At 44.0% G+C, this 20,605-nt stretch overlaps 1 protein-coding gene across 1 annotated transcript in view; it reads left to right on the top strand.

Annotated features, from left to right (window-relative positions):
- The first annotated feature begins 517 nt into the window (after positions 1 to 517).
- Positions 518 to 20,605, top strand: part of LOC144270615 (protein eva-1 homolog C-like) — a 52,410-nt gene continuing 32,322 nt past the window's right edge. Inside the window, exons 1-2 of the mRNA XM_077827213.1 lie at positions 518 to 626; positions 15,974 to 16,173. Coding sequence (XP_077683339.1) covers positions 518 to 626; positions 15,974 to 16,173 — 309 coding nt within the window. The remainder of the gene's footprint in view (positions 627 to 15,973; positions 16,174 to 20,605) is intronic.

A 20,605-nucleotide genomic window follows, 5' to 3' on the forward strand; every position in this document is an offset into this window, starting at 1 on the left:
ATTCATGGTTTAAACAGGGAAAATGGCTTTTCGTCTTTCTGAGAAACTAGAGGTGTAAGCCAGAAATCTGGCAAGTACATGAAACCCTGATTTGTGGAGAGACGTTGTTTGCGTTTGGCAGTGAAAACTCTGTGCACCCTGCTCCGTGGCACAATTCCCCACCAGGTCTTGCTGCAGAATTCCAGTGGACCTTTGTTGTGACATATTCCTCCTTTTAAAGTGCGTGTGGTGGTGGTGGTGGGAAAGACACCCTAGCTCTGAGAATGAGACGTTACCGGTTAATGAATGAGTCATTTTCTCATTGAAGGGAGAGAGACGCACACGCACATGCGCACACACACACACACACACACACAAGTTCCTAATAATTCTGGCAATGAAAAGAACCAACCCATTGTTAATGGACAATAGGAGCCTCTGAGCTACAGTACCAGCAACAACGAAAGATGAGATCCCACCCGGACTGGAGTCACGGTGGCTCTGGCACCCAGGCGACAGGGAATCTGGGACAAGCTACATGATGACTGTGTCTCAGCGGTTGCTTGGGGCTCGGGTCTCATGTCTGGGGGCACTGCTGGGCTTCCTTTTCTTCTCAACAGTGCTGAAGGCAGCCCCTGAGTTCTCAGGTGAGTTTGTGAGATGGCACAGTGGAGGGTGAGGGTAGGTTGTAGGGAGGAGAATCTTCTTAAGTCTTAGCCCTGTTATCGCTACCACTTCTTAGCAGACAGTGAATGAGGATGGGGTGGGGTGGAGATGGGTGGACAATTTCCTCTAATTGTACACCCAAGAGATCAGATTCTCAGACCTATCCAGGGAGGGATTCCCACCAGTGCAGATGCAGAGGTAGGGCAGGGTTATATTTGTCAGAGGTGTGGGGGTGGCACAGGCTGTATTTAGTTCTGGTGAGTCAGGGAATGAGTGACACAAACAAACACACCCCGTCTGAGTTCAAGACGGCTGTGATTCACCAGCAAGACTATTCTCCGTCTGACCCAGATCAGACCCCGAAGCAAACAATACCTTCCCTGAGCTCTGGCCATTCTGTGTTTGCTACAAATGGTCTAGGAGAAGGGCCCTGACTGCCACTGCTGCTGCTGGCCAAGTTAGAATGACGAAGTCACAAAGCAGAAAATTAATTCTAGGACGATCCCTTATGTGAGACGAGAATCAATGAGGCTTTAACCCCAGTGACATTTCCTCCCTGCCCCGCGGAGGTTTGGGCATAGTACGAGTGAGCTGTGAGGCACAGAGACAAAGCCGAGCAGCCTTTAGAACCCACATGTCATAGTGTGACGGGGACCTTGAAGAAGGAGTTGGGTCCAATGCACCTGTGACTGGCCAGTTGCCTTCCAGTTGGGCTTAAGGGAAGGCACCTGGGGCTGAGGGGGAGGAAGACAGGAAGGGGCAGGGGAGAGCTTCCTCAGAACACAGACAGAAGGAACAGAGACTAGCCCCAGAGAGAGAGAGTTGCAGGAAGCCTGGAGAAGAAGAGTAACTGTGGCTGCTGGGGTGAGTTCTGTGGAAGGCCATGGGGAGGACTGGCTAGAGCTGGAGAAACCTGCCAAGTTGTGGGAAAGTTGCTGCAGAGGCCCCTGAGAATGAGGGGAAGACCCAGTTTGGTCAGTGTGTGCTGGGCACAGGAATAAGAAGATGGTCCTCGAGGGAGGTTCCCCTGAGTGAAGTGGGGCACACAGATGAGGAGCCCTGGGGCAGTGGAGCCTTGAGGGGGGCCCTCTCACAGGAGACCTCACGTGGGGCTACAGGAGAAGGCTGAGCTCCAAATCTTCAAGGAAGAGCAAGGCTTAATGGCTTCAAGGCTCATGGGAGAGCAGCAGGTCTGGGAACTCTCAGGTGGAGGCCTGGAGAGTGAGGCCCTGGGACAGGGGAATGGAACTGGGACCGAGAGGTTAATGACTCAGGTGAGAGATCTGGGAACAGACCTTTGTATAGGATTGAAGAGCTGGTGCATTGTGAGTGCATTTTACTGAGGGGTTTTGTTTTACCATGAAGGATCCGCAGACTGTTGCCCTTTCTATGACTAAAAGGGTTTGCATTTGCCACAGAGGGAGAGAATATTCCTTTGTGTGGGTGACACTCTGGGGAAACTCTGGCAGGTACAACCTGACCCTGGAGGGCACCCAAGTCGGGGGAGCCCAGTGATGCCATATATATTTAGGACACTCATTTGAGCAGCGTTTTGCTTCTGTGAAATGAACAGGATGAAATGAGGGGTTGGGTAGAGCACAGCCACAAATGGAGTCTCTGGCTGGGACGAGAGAGCTGGAATTTTTCATTGTGCAGGGGTTCAGATGGGCAGTGATTTGGATTCTAATGCCTGGATTTGAACCAGCACCCTTGCGCTGCAGGTAGTCTTTGGGGACTGCTTACACCGACTTCAAGGTCCTTTCATGGTGCTGGAGTAACAGATAGGGGTTTCTTAGAGCAATTAAATGTCTGGCCCTAGAATTTATGAGCCCAGCTAAATGTACCTCCTCTGGGCTCAATGGTTCCGAGCACCCAAACTCCTGTGACTTCAGTGGAGCTACAGCCATTTATGCAAGTAGAGAAACTGGCCCTACTATGTGACCATTACAGTTTGTGACATTTCTCCAACTAAGCTCAGTCAAACTCCAGCTCAGCCTCTAGAGATTCGTGCCTAGCCAGAAAGAGCAAAATGTTTCCCCCCACCTTTGTCCAAAGACTCCTGGACCAAAAAGTGTTTGAGTGAAACCCAGCTGCTTCCCATTTTGTGGTAAACTGAAACCTGCTGTGTATTTAATAAACTGAACTGCCTGCCTTTCATTAAACCTAAGCATCTTGTAGAAGCATTAATGCATATCAAGATGTTACTAAGAATAACAGATGGGGCTGCAGTAAGATAAGAGGAAATGGCTTCATCAGGCAGGGTTATGGTAACTTCATAACCACGAGAAGAGGGACTGAGTCACTGGAACCTCAAGGCAGGAACAAGTCCCTGCAAGCCCCATTCCTTAAAACAAATGTATGGACTGAAGTCTGTTTAATTCTAACACTCCTAAAACAATATACCCCAATCCGCCCGCAGCTGTGAAAGCAGAGGCTGGATTCTGGTATTACGCAATATACCATGTACCCACGTTCCACCAGTGCCTTCACCAGCTTTGGCCTCATTTCAGATTTCATTTTAAAATAAAAGTTTTTAGTCCTAATGGTTGTAAAGAAAACTGTTGAACTGTCAGGACAATCATTGCTGGGAGGTGCCAGCTACAAGAGAGAGTGGGAGTTGGGAGCACACTGCAGTATTGAATCATTTTTGAATGCTTGGCATCAGGCACCTAAAATCACGAGACTAAAGAAAAGCCCAATACAATTTATATATATTTGGATTATTAGATGCCTTTTGAGTTTTCAGCTTTTAGGGTGCCCTCAGATCATGTTTTCAAGCTTTTCTCCGTGACCATCAGGGCTAGAAACGTACTTTTAAAAAAAAAAAAAAAAAAGCTGAGAGTTCCATATAGTCACTTGACTCCAGGAATTGGAGCTTTAAGAAACCATCAAACGTCATGAAGCTCATGATAAAATCGTGAGAGTTGGCAACAATTAAGTTGTCATTGTAAGCTCAGTTGGCCATTCAATATACATAGAAGTTTAAAGAACAGGTCAGCACCATGTATGGCAGGCTATCAAGCAATGAAATCTCTCTTGTTTGGGCCACACTTGGAGGTGGTGTGGGCTGCCAAAAGTGTGATTTCCCCCTCTCTCTCTCTCACACACACACACACACACACACACACACACCCTCCTGGACCTGTGAGACCATTTGAACTACAGTTCCCTGTATGCTCCTGTTCTAAGGAATTTAGGAATTCCAGACTGGATTTAAAAAAAATCGTTTGGGACCTGAAAAAGCAGGAAAGCTAGTTTTTCTTTTCCAGATTATGGAATTGGATTTTTTTTATTTAAATCAGATTTTTTGATACAATACTTTTTGAGGAAAAGACCTATCTAAAGATAGTTTTAATTAAGATACATTATAGCTCAATGATATCTCATAATGGACTAGGGATTATAAATTCTAATTCTATAGTATGAGACAATATATTCATGTAATGTTTATGAAAAGTTTTGCAAATGAGTTCCAATAGTTCATGGATTAGGGACCCAATTTTATGGGGTTCCAGGGGCTTCTGTATAGATTATTTAGGTTAATCTTTCTATCTACCCAATGGGACTCAGTGCTCAGTCTAGAAGATATCATCAGAGATGCTTAGTTTTGCCATTCTCAAACTGTGGATTTTGTGTCTCCAGAGATAACATGCTTGTTAACAGCAAAAATGTTTTTAAATAAATAAATTAATATATAGAGGTGAGAAATAATAGACCTCAACCCTATTGTCCTTCTGCAAATTTGTGTACACAGAGTCAATCCCTTACCTCTCTTTAAAAATGCAAAGTTTCAAAAAGTTCAATGAATAGAAGATTGTTGGGGGCAGAATAGGTCTGGACAAGAAGAAGTCTGGAGATAAATGTGAGAAGGGAGGGACAGGCAGTAGACACAAAAGTGAAACTGTTTGAGCAGCATATTCCAGAAGTCTTGAGGTCTTTCTGAGTGTAGCCTTCATTGATTTGAGCTCTACCATACCATTCTCTCATTAGAAGGGAAAACCTATAATGGCAGCAGGCCGTAAAAGAGACCCAGTTTGGTAATAAGAACCATTCAAGAAATATATGTTTGCTGATGATCTTTTAAAGAAAGACACACCAGTGAACTGGTAGAATCACTTAAGCGCTTGGATTCAGAGACTGTTGAAATGATAATCTCACTTTTAACAGCAGTAGTTTCTTCTGCCGGTGTAGAAAGAATATTTTCTTCCTTTGGACTAATTCATTCCAAACTGAGAAATCGTTTGGGACCTGAAAAAGCAGGAAAGCTTGTTTTTCTTTTCCAGATTATGAACAAACAGGAAAATGAAGGTGAAGACGACTGAGTTAGCTACAGAAGCCAATATGGCTGACATAGTCGATTTAATTTCTTTTTTTTTAATATTTCATTTAAGTATTTTAGTTAAAAACAATTTTAACAAAAACAAACCTGATTTTAAAAAACTTGAATGTTTAACTAAATTCAAAAATTAATATGCTTGTTTTGTTAAAATATTGTTTTTGCTGTTGAAGAAAAAAATCCAGAATTCATAACATTGCTGTTTTAGTTAAATAAAAAATTTAAATGTCTGTCTGATGATGTTCTCCTCCTAATACAGCATGGCAAGAAAATCCTCCAAATATTAATGATTAACCTATTGAACTGGAGATAGTTCACCTCCCAATGACTTCATAAATATCTGCTTCAATTACCTTTGGTAAATGAAATAACCAAGCAATCATTCATTTTCTGATATAGCTGTAAAACTAATCTGAAAAGTTGTCAAAATAAATCACTTAAAAATGTATAGTGTGTACCTTCTAAAAATGAAACCTACATCTATCTCTGAGTTGTGAAGAATATGTATTAAGGTTACAACAACCAACAAGAATGCACTTTTATGTAGAAATCCATGATTAAATCTAGTCTTCCTGACTAGTGATTTAAATCAAATCCACCCTGCTTCAGAGGAAGGTACAAGAAACTCTACAGTAGGTGTTTGGGTGATAATCTGTCCCCCAGAAAGATCTCTTCCTGATCCCTAATAGTTAGAGGTTGTCTTAAACCCTGAAGCAGGAAGTTTTATATCCCTTCCTATATTCTTGTTCTTATCATTAATTCTGCTGTTTCCATAGTCTTGTTATATGTATAAATGTCCAATCCCCCTTTGAATCTTGCTATTTAAGGGTTTTTTTAAAAATAACTTATGGTTCTGGTTCCTGAATAATTTATTACAGCAAATGTAATAATATGTGCTCACTGGGCCAAATCTTGCTAATGTAGGCACTCCAACAGCTGGAGATGGGACACTAGATGGGAAGGACTCTGAGTTACTACAGATAATTTTTTCCCAGGTGTCTGGTGGTAGGTCTTGTTGGCGAGAATCCAGCTCCTCTCAGTTCCCAGACACAGTTCACTGGAAAATAACAGTCCAGAGTCCAGTCTGCAAGCAATTCAGTGAGTTTATGGAGTTAAGCAAGCCAGCGCATTCCAAAGCCCTTCACACCAGTTAGGCTAACTCTATACGCTGATAGAGTTTTCCTTTTCCCCTCCCCCAACTACAGTTCAATATGCTAATAGTACCCCCTTCTTCTCCTAAGCCCTAGCTTTGCACACTGATGGAGCTCCCTCTTCCCCCTCCCCCCCTTCTTGGCAAACTTAATTATATTTTTAGTTCCCCTCCCCTGGTACCATCCCTTCCAATATATGGTCGTGTTCTGTTCTGGGAGGTCTTGAGTCTAGGGGGGATGAGACTACCTCTTTTGTACCTGATGGGAGGGGTAAGGAGCAGGGTTTCTTTTGGCCGTGGTCACTTTCTTGCAGACTTTGCGACTCCTTCTTATACCCTCCCACTGCTTGATTAGCCCCTTATCTTCTCTTGTTACTGAAAGGCAAGGCTACCCACTTGTGGTGGGAGGAGGGAGTGCAGCCTTGTACTTTCACTTATATTTTCTTGCTTGCTTGTTCAGCCGGTTTAAACTAAAAGCAAGGCCAGAAGCAAGATTATTGTTTAGTCTCTATCCTATTTATTTCACATTCTCCTAACAGGTCTCACCTACATGCCCAGTGTCTAACAGGTAGCTGTATTTGGGGTCAGGAAGGAATTTTCCCCTGGGTCAGATTGGCAGAGACCATGGAGGGGTTTTGCTTCCTCTGAAGTGTGGGGTCAGGGTCACTTGCTGGTTTGAACTAGAGTAAATGGTGGGTTCTCTGTAAATTGAAGTCTTTAAGTCAAGATTTAAATAGTTTGGTCACCACAAAGCTGCATTTTTCTGGTGAATTTACTATTCGACCAAAAAATTTCTCCCAGTTCTAGTGCAGCCACACTGAAGTCGATGGTTGCAAAGGGCCAAATTTTGTGTTCAGTTACACCAGTATAAATCCCTAGTGACTCTGTTGACTTCAGGATTTGGCTCATAAGTCAAGTACATTGGTGCATTCTTACACCTGGGCTGAATTTGGCCTGGTATGTTTTAAATGCCCACAAATTATTGAGCTTGTTAGAGTTGACTTACATAGTTGGAAAGAATAAGTCTATCCACTTCAGGAATCAGTGGATGAATGTCTATAACCAGGATTATGCAGAAGGTCAGATTAATTGATTCCAAGGTCCAAAGGACCATTGTGATCATCTAGTCTGATCTCCTGTATAACACAGGCCAGGGACCTGCCCCAAAATAATTCCTAGAGCAGATTTCTTAGAAAAAACATCCAATCTTGATTTTAAAATGGTCAGCAATGCAAGAATCCACAATGACACTTGATAAATTATTCCAAGGATGAATTATTCTCACTGTTAAAATTTATGCTTTATTTCCAGTCTGAAATTGTCCAGCTTCAATTTCTAGCTACTGAATTGTGTTACACCTTTCTGTGCTAGTCTGAAGAGCACATATTAAATATCTGTTTCTCATGTAGATACTTGTAGACAGTGATCCAGTCACCCCTTTACCTCTTCTTTGTCAAACTAAAAAGATTGAGTTCTTTGAGTCTATCACTCTGAGGTAGGTTTTCTGATCCTTTAATTGTTCTCGTGGCTCTTCTCTGAACCTTCTGCAATTTATCAACATCCTTCTTGAATTGTGGACTCCAGAACTGGACACAGTGTTCCAGCAGTGGTTGCACCAATGCCAAACAGAGAGGTAAAATAACCTCTCTAGTCTTACTCTAGATTCCCCTGTTTATGCATCCCAGGATTACATTAGCTCTTTTGACCACAGCATCACATTGAGTGCTCCTGTTCAGCTGATTATCCACGACAGCCCCCAAATCTTTTTCAGAGTCACCGATTGCCAGGATAGAGTCCCCCAGCCTGTAAGTGTGGACTGCATTCTTTGTTCCTAGATGTATACATCTACGTTTAGCTGTATTAAAATGTACATTGTTTGCTTGCATCTAGTTTACCTAGTGATCCCACTCTCTCTAAGTCAGTGACCTGTCCTTGTCATTGTTTATTCCTCTCCCAATTTTTGTCTCATCTGCAAACTTTATCAGTGATGATTTTGTTTTCTTCCAAGCAGGGCTGTCAAGCGATTAAAAAAAATTAATCACACAATAAAAAAATTAATTGCATGATTAATCGTGCTGTTAAACAATAAATAGAATACCATTTAAGTATTTTTGGATGTTTTCTACATTTTCAAATATATTGATTTCAATTACAACACAGAATACAAAGTGTACAGTACTCACTTTATATTTATTTTTGAATACAAATATTTGCACTGTAAAAATGATAAAATAAATAGTATTTTTCAATTCTCCCATTACACATACTGTAGTGCAACCTCTATGTCATGAAAGTTGAAATTACAAATGAAGAATTATGTACAAAAAATAACTACTTTGTTTTTGAATGCAGTATAAAACTGTAGCCCCTACAAGTCCACTCAGTCCTACTTCTTGTGCAGCCAATCACTCAGACAAACAAGTTTGTTCACATTTGCGGGAGATAATGCTGCCCACTTCTTGTATACAATGTCACCTGAAAGTCAGAACAGGCATTCGCATGGCACTGTTGTAGCTGGTGTTACAAGATATTTATGTGCCAGATGCGCTAAAGATTCATATGTCCATTCATGCTTCAACCACCATTCCAGAGGACATATGTCCATGTTGATGACAGGTTCTGCTCGATAATGAATCAAAGTAGTGTGGACCGATGCATGCTCATTTTCATCATCTGAGTCAGATGCCACTGGCAGATGGTTGATTTTCTTTTTTGGAGATTCAGGATCTGTTGTTTCCACATTGGAGTGTTGCTCTTTTAAAACTTCTGAAAGCATGCTCCACATCTAGTCCCTCTCAGATTTTGGAAGGCACTTCAGATTCTTAAACCTTGGGTCAAGTGCTGTATCTATTTTTAGAAATCTCACATTGGTACCTTCTTTGCTTTTTGTCAAATCTGCAATGACAAATGAACAACATGTGCTGGGTCATCATCTGAGATTGCTATAACATGAAATACATGACAGAATGTGGGTAAAACAGAGCAGGAGACATATAATTCTCCCCCAAGGAGTTCAGTCACAAATTTTTAATTAATGCATAATTTTTTTAAAGAGCATCATCAGCATGGAAGCATATCCTCTGGAATGGTGGCCAAACCATGAAGGGGCATACAAATGTTTAGCATATCTGGCACATAAATATCTTGCAATGCCGGCTACAAAAGTGCCACGTACTCACTTTCAGGTGTCATTGTAAATAATAAGCAGGGAGCATTATCTCCCATAAATATAAACAAACTTGTTTGTCTTAGCGATTGGCTGAACAAGAACTAGAACTGAGTGGACTCGTAGATGATAAAGTTTTATATTATTTTGTTTTTGAGTGCAGTTATGTAACAAAAAAAATCTACATTTGTAAGTTGTACTTTCATGATAAAGAGAATGCACTACAGTACATGTATGACGTGAATTGAAAAATACTATTTTATCATTTTTACAATGCAAATATTTGTAATAAAAATAATAATATAAAATGAGCACTGTACACTTTGTATTCTATGTTGTAATTGAAATAAATATATTTGAAAATGTAGAAAAACATCCAAAATATTTAATAAATTTCAATTGGTATTCTATTGTTTAACAGTGTGATTAAAGCTGCGATTAATCGTGATTAATCTTTTTAATCATGGTTAATTTTTTTAGTTAATCGCTTGAGTTAACTGTGATTAATCGACAGCCCTACTTCCAAGTCATTGATAAAAATGTATCTTCTGACTTTCAAATCTATTAATGTAATGATAGTTCTAATCCTAGTTCTTTTTAGCATAGGCAATGCTGTTTGGACTATACTACCTAGAATCTGCAACAAGTAATAATTATTAACATTATCATTTATAACCTATATAGAATCATAGATGTGCTTGGCATATATTTTACAATATAGATAAAGACTGAGTCTCTGTCCTGAAGACCTTACAATCTAAGCTGGTCATCCTGCAAAATCATACAATCATAAGTAGTCCCAATGACTTCAATGGACTGCTCGTGTGCATTAAGTTAAACAGATGCATACATTTTTGTACAACTGGACGTTTGTGCAGATGAGACAACAGTGAGAAAGTGAATTAAGAGGAGGGAAGCATGCAGGAGAAGAGCATGTGATTATGAGTATACGTGCTTATCTAGAAGGGAATATGACATGCTTACAACTGTGACTACGCATCAAGATGATGAATATTTCTAAAAATAAGTGATATTTTGGGTTTAACGCTGTGCTTTGCGGATTTTTAGCTGTACAGCCAAGGTCAGTGTGTTTCCTTACAAAAATGAAACCCCATGGACTGTGGTGTATTGTACATATCTGTCTTGTTATACAATTCCCAGCACCCTGCATTTTACAGAGAAATGCCAACACTTCTTTGGATGCTGAATCCGGAGGTTTTGGCAGCGTCGGGCTTTTAGATTCACCTATCACAGTGCATTTTCCTCCTTGGTGTATCAATGACGGACCTCTGCCAGGAATTATTACTGTTGCTGGTTAAGCACCTTAGCAGTAAGTTCTAACTGGGTGGGCTATTGTTTTGTGTCTCACCGATCAGAACCCTCCTCCACCAATCAACTTGAGCCTCTGGTTCTGTCATTTGCTTGCCACCTTCACTTAAAGGGTATTTGCTGTGGTGCCCTGGAGGCATACTCTGACCTGTGATTCGGTTCACTGGTCGATGGACACCTGTATTCTGCTGGCTATTGATACATTGCTTGTGACATGAACTCGTGCACTGTGTCTAGCTTTTGATAGAGAGGTGCCCACATTAATTTACAGTAATTGGCCTCTTTCAGGCAGTGGCACAGGGAGCCCAACTGACTGAATGGGCTACGAAGAATGGCCTCAATGGGGCAAATTGGCACTGCCATCATCCTTTGGCTCAGTGGAACACTCAGTCCGTCTTGTTTCACAGCACTAAATTAAATGTTGAAGCATAAGCTACCAGGCTCAGAATTAGAAACCCTGGATTCATTTTCTGGCTCTACCACCACCACTTTGCATGGCTTTTGGCAAGTCACTTAATTTCTCTTTGCCTCAGTTTCCCCATCTGTACAATGGGAATAACTACACTTGCTTTCTCCCACCCTTTGTTTGTCTCATCTCTTTAGAACATAAGTTCTTTGGAGTAGGGGTGGCCTCTTAGCAGGTATGTGCAGTGCCTAGAACAAATTGGATCTGATCCTAATTGGATCTGATCCTAATCTAGGCAACCCTATTACATGCTCGAACCACTGTACTCTGTGGGGACCCTTGAAGAGCAGTATTTTTCCAAGGGCTGAATGTTGCTCTGTGGCCTTGTTGATCCTGTCCCCCTCTCTCAGTGGATACCAGTACCCCAAGAGCTTCCCTCTTTCGCCCTTGTTGGTCCAGCACTGTTCTTTCCTGGAACCAGCGCCCATTCCAAGGAATGCCATTGCTTCCCCTCTGGGGGAGGTGGGCTTTGCAGGGACCCCACCAAAGTGGTTGATCCGCTGCCCTCTTGGCTGCATTTCCATCCTCCTCCCTTCCGTTCTCGTTTTCTTCTTTGTAGTGGCATTAAGATGAATGAACCAGCAGTGAAACGCCGAGGCCCTCCAGGGACAGATTTCAGACTGTTATTCTTCTCTCACCAATGAAAAGAGAAGGAAAGAAAATAATCATAAAATCTGCTGCTGTGTCCAAGTGTAAAATTAACCCTGTGGGGCCCGGAGTGAGTCTGCATACAGGAAACCCTGCACTATGAGGAGCTCTGACGCCAGACATCAAAGGGTTAGCCCTGAGTACCGGGAAGGTAAAAGAGTCCATTGTGCAGCAGAGCCTGGTACCAGTGTTTCTGGATGGATTCAGAGAGCAGGTGTGGATACACGCAGTGTGGATGGCAGCTCTCTCCCCAGATAGCTCAGTTTGGGGGATGGGGGTTAGCTGGATGTACACAGCCCCACCACACGGCTCTCCAGATCCTTCACCAGCTGTGAATTCAGAGCTTCTCAGACCAGTGAGTGAAAAATAATCTGATCAATTGACTCCTTTACTCAGAGTCATAGACTAGGACAAGTGTTTCTTAGACTTTGACTCTTGCTTGTAAATCTGGGGTGCTGCTGGTTTGTGGATCTCTAAGGCCTTGTCTACAAATGCCTCATGTAGCCAGTCTGGTGAGATCTGCACTGGTGTAAATAGTGCGAACTCCTACAGACAGAGATGCAGCTACATCAGGGGTTGAAATTCCAGTGTAGACAAGGCCTAAAACCTAGAAGGGAAGCTGGCATTAGGTTGACCAATTCACTACCCACCCTCGCTATTAAATCCCCAAGCTCAGGCATGTGCTGTAGGTATGTAAAGGATCCCTCAGGGTTTACACACAATCCATCACCATCCTTCCCTGGGGCAGGACAGTACTGCCAGGGAAGGATTTCGGGGAGCTGGAGTGAGATCAGCCTACAAAGAAGGAGATAAGGGTGGGACGGGCTTTGATATGTCAGGAGTTTCATACAACCTCAGTAATTAATGGCCAGTGCTGGTACTAGAGGACATGGTTCCTTCCCTCAGCAAGCATCAGAGAGGGGGAAGCTCCCTGCTAATCACAAGCTGCGGGGAAGGCAACTCACAGCCAGATTTCCTCCCCCTCGACCTGGCAATGAATTTTGATGGGGGGCAATATGAGCAAATCTAATCAAAAGCCCAGTACGATGTACGTTGGGCGGGGAGAGGGCAAGTCGCTCATGGTCAGGGCGCTATGTATTCCATGATTCTTCAGCTGCAGCATTTGTCAATGTCCACCCCTTGCCAGAGAAATGCACTAAAGATTGTAACTTTCATTATAAATAACCAACCCCACCCCAAAATGGTTGCAAAGAAAACCTGCCAGAAGAAAATTGAGTGTAAGCGGATGCAGTCTTGCCTTAGACAGCCTGACAGTCTTAAACAAGAGAGCTGAGCTGCAGTATTAATTCTGAAACCCACTGAAGACCACTTAAATAGTTAATGTGGTTGCTATTTCACTGCTGGCCCTTTTAGCACCAACATCCAGCTACTGTGCTCATCCCACAATCCCACTCTGCCTCCATCACCTTCCACGCAGCCAAAAATCCCAACTGCCGCCTCCTCAGCTACCAAAACCTCCCTCTTCCCCACTGCTGAGGCCTACATGGCAGTATCTGCCATGCACTGAGAACTGATCTTCAGGGGCTGAGTGAAATTAACAGCGTGAAATAACCTGGTACCCAGACTGGATTATATTCATTGTCATATTTAACAACATAAGGAGCTCCTGTTTTTGTAATTCACCTCCAGCTGCTGTGGATTTTTCAGCCTGACCCCCCAGATTGTCATAGAAATCAAGAGACCTTTATACTGGATGTAGGCCCAACACCTGCACAGTATACCTGGCCTTGCCCACAATGGCTGCAAAAAGTGCAGTGTCAGGGGGCATTGGCGCCCCATTGAACACGGGACAGTGCTGACCTCTGGAATGGAGCATATAGGTGTCTGTCTAAATATGGGCTTGTGAGACGTGAAGTAGGGAGGGTTCCCTAGGGACCTTTCCTTCAAAGTCTGGCCACAGTCATGAGTGTCAGGATATACTCAGGCTGAAGTGTGCATGGTAAGGGGAACTGAAAGTGGCCCTCAATGCTGTGCTGTGGCTTTAGCTGGTTTTAAGCCCTGTAGCTCTTGCTGCTTTGGTGCCCTCTGAGGGTCAGATTCTGCTACTGTACAGCTCACTGCCAATGATCCCCTTGACTTCCGTAGCACAGGATCACATGTTAATGAGGTCAGGGATCTACATGGGGGAGCCTCTCCACATGGTCCTTCACTTAGTAGGTCTATGTCATTAAATTAATCATTGCAAATGGCACAGAGAACTGGGAGGGAGGCAATTGTAACTTACTCTGGTTTTATTTCCCTGTTTAGCTGAGTGGGGCCCAATGAGGGAGATATAGTATGAGTAGTGGAACTGCAGAGAGAGAAGAGCCGGGTGAGGAATGACTCATGTGAGACCTGAAAACTTCATGTGTGGAGCACTGGCCCCTCAATATCTAGAACCAAGCTTTCATGGTTTTTTAACTTTGCCTCCTTGCTGCTTCTCTTGTTCTCAGTGAAACCACCGCTGCTCAGCTGGCTGATAAGCAAAAGCTCCCTGACACAAGCTATGTACTTCAGACACAGGGCTGGAGCTTCAGTCATGGGGAAATGCTTCTGTAGAAGCTTTCATGTCAGACTGAGCACATCTCATTCCCTGCTGTAAAGAGCTGAATAACAGTGATGAGGGGAAGGGGAAGAAGCTAAAAAGTGAAGGGCCTAATTCTCCCCTTACACTAATGTATAATTCTGCCAAATTTGGTGGAGTTATTCCTGATTTACTCCTGTGTAAATGGGGCCTGGACATGGCCACTTCCTGTGATAGTCTTCTCAGGATAAGGCCTGGCTTACATTTTTTTAATGTAGAAGTGACCTTGGAGAGGTCCTAATGCAGGTCCCTCCAGAACAAACTTGATGTCTCCTCAGTGTCCCAAGCCCTCTGCTCAGCTGGGGAATAGGAGAACAATGTGAGGAACTGGCTGTGGAAGAGCTGGTGATCTGAACTCCGATTCCCTGAGTGCCAGTGCATTGTGTCTCTAGAGGCAACTTAATCTTGGTCTATAAGTACCTGCACAAAATATATCTGATACTACAGGGCTCTTTAATCTGGCAGGCAAAGGTGTAACAAGATCCAATGGCTGTAAGTTCAAGTTAGAAAAATTGAAGTGGAAATAAGGTGTAACTTTTGAACAGTGAGAATAATTAGCCATCACAACAGCTCACCAAGGGATATGGGGCGTTTTCCTTCACTTGGTGTCATTAAGTCAAGACTGGATGTCTTTCTTAATGATAAGATCTAGTTCAACCACAAGTGATTGGGCTTGAGGCAAGTGCTGCTGGTGAATTTCTGTGGTCTGTTATGAAAACTATTAGATTATTATAATTGTCCCCCCTGGCCTTAGAAGCTATGAATCTATGAACCATCTTGGTCTGTTTCTACAGTAAGTTTGTTATGTCACCAAAAACCTTGAAAACCGCCAATTGGTTCTTTTAGCTTAAAGACAGGTTAAAAAAAACCAAATGTTTGTCTCCAACTCTTGCTTATTCTTTCCAAGTGGCTGAGCTGGTTTTTATTACTTTTATCCCACTTTGGACAACCCTTAGCGTAGACTAGGGTTCTCAAACTTCAATGCACTGTGACCCGCTTCTGACAACAAAAATTACTACAACAAAAATGACCCCAGGAGTGGGGACCAAAGCCTGAGCCTGCCTAAGCTCTGCTGCCCCAGGTGGGGAGGATCAAAGCCAAAGCCCAAGCCTCACTGGCCCAGGCACAGGAGCCAAAGCCCAAGGGCTTCATCCCCAGGCAGGGGGCCTGTAACTTGAGCCCCACCAACCATGGTGGGAGCCCTCAGGCTTTGGCTTTGGCCCTGGGTGGTAGGGCTCAGGCTTTGGCCCTGGGCCCCAGCAAGTCTAATGCCAGCCCTGGCAACCCCATTAAAATGGGGTTGTGACCCACTTTGGTGTCCTGACCCATAGTTTGAGAACTGCTGGTATAGACCTTGGTACAATATTCCCCTCCCTCTGCCTGGCAGAAAAGTGCATTCCCCTCCCTGCCACAATATCTCCCTCCTTTCCTGAGTTTGCATTTGCCTGGGATACTTCAGGGCCATCTCCTCCAACTGGGTCTTGAACCTTCCTGCCCCCGCTGCCAGGAGTCTGGAGGCTGTGTTCTCATTCCCTGCGGCTCTAACACTTCCCAGCTCTAATGACTCTTTATGTTTTATAGGGACAAGTTGGGACTAGCATGGCTACAACGACCCTGCATACAACATCTGTGTGTTTTACTTCTCTCAGGTTACCTTCAAAAGGTGCTGAAGAACCACACAGCCCATGCCTGTGATGGGGAGCAACTGGGAGTCATTTGTCCCCACAAGACCTCCATTAGCATCCTATCTGCATTTTATGGGCGTCGAGTGCCCAGCCAGAACCTCTGCCCAAGCACTGGCAATATCTCTGGTGAGAGCATCATGTGTGTGTCTGCCACAGCCCGCCAGGTAAAAGCAAAAACATCCTTGAAATTCACAAGTAACAACATTCCAAGGGACTGCAGGAAACCAGGGCAGTACCATGCATGGAGGTGTTCAGGGTGACATGGGATACTCTTGGGTTCAGGCAAGGGAGATCAGATTGTCTGATCGGGTCCCCCCAAAGTACCCCCACATCTGCCAACTGGCCCTCAAACATTGTAGCCTCAGGTCCCATCCTAAAAAATGGTGGGTGGTTTGGGACCTTGTAGTGAAGCCCCGCCCCCTGCCTATACATGCAGAAGGAATTCAGGATGCTATTTTACCAGTGGAGTGATGAAAGGTACTGACAATGGGACTTCTGTGATGGACTGGGTGGGGTTCACCTCCTGGAACTGCATTTGAGGATATAAACCTAGGAAGAGGCATTACAGATTTATTTTAACCAAGATGAATTTTGGAATAGGCATACAAAAAATTAATTGTGAGAAATTTGTCCATGTTAGGGCTTAACCCAGAGAGGAAGGATGGTCCAGTGACCGTGTAACCCCGAAAAATTGATTTTGGGGATGCCGCTATAATACCCTACCCCCCTTAAACTGTCCTTCCCGAGGTATAAGTTTCCAGGGTTGTTAAGGAAACGCTAAAGGACATGGATATAGCCTTCGGATAAAGTAATTGACACAGGCAGTATTGTTTTCCAAAACAAAGTAACTAATAATCCCTAATACACTGTATCCTAAAAATTCTAAACAAAACACAAAATCCCCGAGACACAAATCCCTTGTTCCAAATTTAAAGAGCATTTAAACCACAGTAGTATACGGTTTACGATTCTAAGCAAAGTGCTTTGTTACAAGTGGCCAGTTTGTAACAAATTGCTGACAGTAGTTCTTTAAATCAGTGGTTCTCAACCTTTCCAGACTACTGTACCCTTTCCCGGTGTCTTGATTTGTCTTCCATACTCCATTTCACCTCACTTAAAAACTACTTGCTTACAAAATCAGACATAAAAATACTAAAGGGTCACAGCACACTTACTGAAAAATTGCTGACGTTCTCATTTTTACCATATAATTATAAAATAAATCAATTGGAATATAAATATTGTACTTACATTTCAGTGTGATACTTGAGCCTGTTTTTCACTTGTGAGCCTTGTCTGAAGCCCAAGCCCTGCTGTCCAGGGCTGAAGCCCTGGCTGTCACCCACTGATTTCGGCCCTGCACTTGCAAGCCCGTCCCGTGACCTCCCTGGAGGCTGCAAACCCCAGGTTGAGAAACACTGATCTAGATTAATTGAGTACCCCCGGAAGACCTTTGACTACCCCCAGGGGTACACGTACCCCTGGTTGAGAACCACTGCTTTAAGTTTTGCATAAGTAAAATACAATTAAAAGACACACACTTCTAGCATACACATGTTAAATACTATGCTAGACTACACTACACTAAAATTATATTAAAACTGGCAAGCTTACTTTATAAATTCATTGGTATCCCTTTATATCACTACTGCTGCTGTGATAAATCTTTTAGTATTCTTCTTTAATCGCTGTTCAACTCCTGGTCAGTCAGCTCTGCTCTGCTCTGCTCCAGTTTTCTTTTCTCTGTCTCTCTCTGCAGCAGCTTTTCTGACTTCTTTCCTTTGGCTTCTCTTGCTGGTTTCCAGTTCAGCCGTCTGCTCCCGACTGAATCTCTCTCTGACTCAGACTCCAAAACTGCCTGGTGGCAGCTGGCCTTTTATGGTGCACTGTGGGTCTCTCCTAATATACCTTTCTATTCTTATCAGCAATTACCCCACTCACACATGCCCAGCATCAACCACTTCTTTAGGAAATGTAAATTTCAAAGATTTAAATACAGAGAGATCATGGTTTTTAATTTACTGGGGCTAATACAGAATGAAAGGAAATCATTGTTATCCTTTGACTCTGGGTACTCGAGTCATGTATGGTGGAGGTGAATACCTAAGTCCTTATTCTTTTCACCCAAGAGATTCTTCGAGAGGTGCTTTTTTTGTGTAGAGTCCAATGGCAAAATAATTTTTAAACCTGGTTAAATACTTCCTTAACATTGCACTTTGCTGGGAAGAGATCTGCCTTCATGTGGGCTTATGAAGGAAAGACATTGTGTGCCAAAAAATCAGAAAGCCAGATAGAGGCACAGGTTCTTTGACATTAGCAGCAGCTAACTTTTCATTCTGGGTATGGATAGTGTCACCATTTTAAGGAGGGGTGTCTGGATAAGAAACTAGGAGATATGTTGGGGTTTTAAAGCAACTGAACCACCCCCACCCCACTAGGTTCTGACAACTACTGTGAAAATTGTTTGAGGTGGGAGGCATCCTCTAACCATCTGAAACAGGCAGTGACTTTTCTGACACCAGTTAGATCCTTGTCACAATCACAGTGGAATGTTTTTATTTAGTGACAGGCCATTTATCACCATTTACAGCAAGCTGATCTTCATCCTTTTCATTTAGTAGAAACATTCTTGACTGTCCCAGCTGACATATCAGGGAGTCAAAATGGAGCCATGAGCCTAGACTGATCCTGGGTCTCTGATCTCATGAGCCAGGGGACTTTATATTGTGAAATTTAATTGCCTCCTGTTGGCTTATCTTGGGGATAGGATGCAGCTGGGTTTTGCAATTGAACTGAGAGCTCTGACTTGTTTTGTAGCTGAGCCTGTGGTAACACCACTGAGCTCCTTTTTACTCACCATCACCTCCTTGTTCTAGATTCACCAAGAGAGTGGAAATCCTTGTCCTTGTGCCTTTGGCTGCCAAGGGCAGCTGGACTTACAGAGAATATTAGAGCAAGAGGTGGGCAGAGCAGCACAGGAGAACTAAGAGCTGATTGGAACCTTCCTTATAACCTCAGACTGACCCTTTCATAGTACATGCCTCAATAATAAGAGCAACCCTCCATAGGCAGTTAGGAGTGCCCTGGATGTCATGTTCCCTGAGTCATGAATGGAATAAGGAATGAGGCAGACAGGGGATAGCAGTGTTACCATCTCCCCATAGCTCAGAGTTAGCATAGTTATCCATCACCACTCTTAACATGGGTGACCGCTAGGGCAATCCCCTCACCCCTCAGAATCAACCAACTTTCCTGGTTCTCTGGAAACCAACCTGATTTCAGTGAAAATAATGCTGCTGATAATGAGCATAAATCACACAACTAGTTACAGTAGCTTTGTCTCTTTGGAAGATTCCCCAGCCCAGCAGCTCTAGTTCTTTCTCTGCCATTTCACTTTTGACTTAATAAACATACCAAAGGCTTTTCACCCACGGGCTGGGCTTTCCATTCCCAACTTTTGTTCCCCATCAAACGCCTCACATCAGCCTGAGCTGTCCTTGTGTTGAGCCTCTCTTTAGTTACAACACTCTGGGCCCATCGACCGAGCTAGAGGAGGGTGTGGCTAACTCCCTGGTTCCCTCCAGGGACTGAATCTCCCTGGCCAGTCCAAGTATACAAACTAGGAAATATCATTTGGTCCAGCCACTGATCATTTTAATCATGGATAAGCCTGTGATTCTGTCACAGAGGTCGTAGAAGTCACGGATTCCATGACTTTCTGTGACCTCCAGGACTTCCAGAGCAGCTGGTACGGCTGACTGCAGGGCCATCCGAGCAGATGGCCCCAGGACCAGCTGCTCCAGTGCCCCATAGCCAGCCGCACCGGCCACTGCTGGAACGGCCGCAGGGCCAGCTGCTCAGGCCATCCCCATGGCTGGCTGCACCGGCTGCTGCTTGGGCGGCCCCAGCAGCTGGCTCCAGGGAGCACCCATGCACCAGTTGGTGTGCCTGGCTCTGGGGAGCACCTGAGCATGGGTCCCGGGGTGCCTCGGGGACTGCCCGAGCAGCAGCGGCCCCAGGGGCAGCTCTGGAAGTTATCTGGAGAGTGGTCCATGGGGAGTAGCAGCCGCTGGGAGCAGTCAACCTCTAGCATTGGAGTAGGGGCCCCTGAAGTAAGGTCTGTTGACTTAAGGTATTGAGGCTTAAGAGTGAAATGGGTCAAAGTTGTTTTCCATTTGTGTAATTACAGATGTGTAATTACAGTCACCAGGTTTGGAGGCTTATTGAGTTATTTGTCTTTATGGCCTGTATCCATCAGTCCCCTATTCCTGCCACTCGTGGGGCCCACTGACTTTCCCTTACTCACCACAACCAGCATGCAGGGCATTTCTTAGGGGGCTTTCTAAACCAAGTGCTCCAGGGTATGTGCCCTTTTCCCCCAACTGCCTCTCTCATGAGGTCAGAAGGCTGCCAACCCTTTAAGGGAAGTCCCTATGCTAGATCCATGAAGTCATTCAAGCCTCCAGTTATCTCATGTGCACAAGATGATGGGGTTAGAACCAAAGAAATGGTATGTAAATAACAGCACTGGTGTGACACCCCACCAAGGTCATCCAGACAGGGTCACCCTAGGGCTAAGTACAATGAGTAAGAGAT

The sequence above is a fragment of the Eretmochelys imbricata genome, chromosome 9, assembly GCF_965152235.1.
Source record: "Eretmochelys imbricata isolate rEreImb1 chromosome 9, rEreImb1.hap1, whole genome shotgun sequence".
Lineage (NCBI taxonomy): Eukaryota > Metazoa > Chordata > Testudines > Cheloniidae > Eretmochelys > Eretmochelys imbricata.